Genomic DNA, 2886 nt, shown 5'->3' with positions numbered 1-2886 from the left:
TACATGTAGGGCTTAGGCCTAGGCTCTATCTGCAGTGCAGGGTATGTAGTATGTGTGTTGTGTTGGGTGGGCGCCTGTGTGTAGTGGTGGTCGTGACTCTGCGGCCTTAGGCCTAGTTACGCACGTATAGATGGAGCCTAGCGAGGCAGGATTTAATGTTTTTTCATGGTATTATGTACCAGTTATTATAGGCTAGACATATATAAATGCTGACTTAAAACATGTAATATGATGTACTATACTAACTAAATTAAAATATATATATATTTTTTATTTTTCAGCAAACGTGTGAATCTTAACAAGTTGCAGCTTGCTAGAATTCTATGTTCTTTGATGAGATGTACTAAATCAGCCATAGCCTCTAACATGCCAATGAACCAAGCAAAGCTTTGTTGACTGCTGCCAAGAACGCTTTACTAGCAAAATGCTAAATAAATATTAATATTTATAAATTTATAGGCCAACTGCAATGTGTAAACAAATGTAAAATTGTTAAATAAAAGTAAACAAATTGATGAAAATTGTTTGTTTTCTACATTTTGTGTAATACTTTCATGTTGCACAGCGCGTTGTAAGGCGTCACAGCGCATCGCTACAGGAGGCGATCGCTTCATGAAAAAAATCTCCCTATTTTTTGGTTTTCAAACTTGGGATCTCTGGGAATGTGTAGGCCACTAGGCAAGGCCTAGTGTGCCTAGGCTAGGCTTAGTTAGAACCTACGCTAAGTAAGGTAGGTAGTAGTATCTAGTAGTAGGCCTAGCCTAGCTAGGCCTAGTAGATAGTAGTAGTAGGCTAGGCCTAGCCTATATAGGCCTCTAGATAGTGCCGTTGAGTAGGCCTAGCTAGGCACCTAGGCCTAGTATTACTAAGACTAGGCTAGCTAGTGGTTACCTGGAATACAAAATATCACATTTTGATCTATTCGGGCTGTCATTTTGTCATTCTTCCGTTCAGGTGTCGTTATCTAAGAAACCAACTTTCCATGTGTGTGTGTTTGTTTGTTTGTGTGTGTCTCTCTCTCTCCACACGCGTCACACAGTACAAAAATACCGCTGCACTTACGCCCTCTAGGTCTGAGTTAGTTAGTTTCAAAGATCTTATAAACAGTTTCAACCATAGAGATATAATATCGATAGACGTTTTGCTGCAGTGACATCTCGCTGCTGGCGACTCGGTGCTGGAGCCGACTCGCTGCTGGCGAATCACCTAGTACGCATGCGCAAATGTATGGAACGCCGATCACGCAAAAATAGTGATTCCGATCACGCAAAAATAGTGATTTTAGAATTTGACTCGGTAATGGTTCATGCTGCTGCGAATGACCTAGTACGCATGCGTAAAGTATGGAACGCCGACTACGCAACAATTTGCTGATGATGGAGCTGCTGCGTTTGACATAGTACGCATGCGTACATATATGGAACGCCGAACATGCAAAAGTATTTTTTGCTTTTTAGCATGTGGCAACCTGTGGAGGTATATTTGGTATACCAAAAACGGACTTCGGTCATGTTCCAACTCCATAGCTATAATAAATAATATGATGAAAATTACATAGAATTACATTGGAATACATTTACAATTGTAACATTGTTACAAAGCTATCCTTATACATAAATTTACTTTACCATGTTATCTGTAATTGGAGAATTTCAAAATTTTATTAATTTTCAACAATGTGGAAAAAACACAATATTCCTGGACCAAACGAGACTATGACTTCCGGAAACATTTTTGGAAGCTAGGAAGCCCATAATGGGAAGAACTACTAAACTTATTAGCGAATCAAATTAAAGCAGTGTCGATGATCAAAAAGATAAAAGTGAGAGTTTCTTCATATCCGTCCGATCGGTACATTGATAAGAAAGCTTTTGTAAGAAGAAATACACAATGGGAAAAATTAAGTCGTCTAAAAGTAAAAAGCAGTCCATTACAAAATCTCATAAACGGCTTATATTAATTAATATTGAAGAAGACAGTTGTACTTTATCACTGTGTCCCACTATAGCCAATTTGGCAACCATTGGACACAATGAAAAAGAACAGGATTATCTTGAAAAATAATAACAAAATATTTACAGTTTATCACTGTGTCCCACATAATATTTACTATTACTAGCCAAATATAAACAGTCCCTCCCCCTCATCAATAAAAACAAAAGCGAAATAACGAATTGTTCTGATTAAAAAAACAAAAACAAAAACAAAAAAAATAACAAAAAACCGCCCTCCCTCATCGTTTTTTTTTTAAAGAGTGATAATCTAATAATTTTTCTATGTGCTCTTAGAAACCATTGAACACAATGAAAAAGAAAAGGATTAACTTAGAAAATATTAAAGAAGACAGTTGTACTTCATCACTGTGTCCCACTATAGCCAATTTGGTAACCATTGGACACAATGAAAAAGAATAGGATTATTTTTGAAATTATTAAACAAGATATTTACAGTTTATCACTGTGTCCCACTATAGCCAATTTAGGGCACTGAAAAAATTGTTAGATTTTCACTCCGCCTCCCCCCACCCACCCCCGCGGGGAAAATTCGGGAAATATTGATGCGGGAATAAAAAAACAATTTTTTTTTTGCCGCATCACTTATTTTAACAGCATAACACAATGCAATTTTGTGACTTCAGATACATTTCTTTAAAAAACTATAGAATTAAACAATAAAATATTTATTATTACTAGCCAAATATAAACAGTCCCTCCCACACTAATAAAAACAAAAGCGAAATAATCAATTGTTCGGATTAAAAAAACAAAAAACAGCCCTCCCTCATTTGTTTTTTTTTTAAATAGTGATAATTTAATAATTTTTTTTCTATGTGCTCTTAGCAGCCATTGAACACAATGAAAAAGAAAGGGATTAACTTAGAAAATA

At 36.0% G+C, this 2886-nt stretch overlaps 1 protein-coding gene across 1 annotated transcript in view; it reads right to left on the bottom strand.

Moving 5' to 3' along the window:
* The window catches only part of LOC117116723 (exosome complex component CSL4-like), a 49074-nt gene extending 48024 nt beyond the window's left edge, over nt 1–1050 (bottom strand). Inside the window, exon 1 of the mRNA XM_033260823.1 lies at nt 892–1050. Within this exon, the coding sequence (XP_033116714.1) occupies nt 892–934 (43 nt within the window). The 5' untranslated portion in view covers nt 935–1050. The remainder of the gene's footprint in view (nt 1–891) is intronic.
* Nucleotides 1051–2886: the final 1836 nt, after the last annotated feature.

Source organism: Anneissia japonica, unplaced genomic scaffold (assembly GCF_011630105.1).
Source record: "Anneissia japonica isolate Jap-2015-1 unplaced genomic scaffold, ASM1163010v1 scaffold288042_len218596_cov177, whole genome shotgun sequence".
In the NCBI taxonomy this organism is placed as follows: domain Eukaryota; kingdom Metazoa; phylum Echinodermata; class Crinoidea; order Comatulida; family Comatulidae; genus Anneissia; species Anneissia japonica.
Note: the sequence above shows the minus strand (reverse complement) of the source record. Positions and strands in the feature narration are given on the sequence as shown.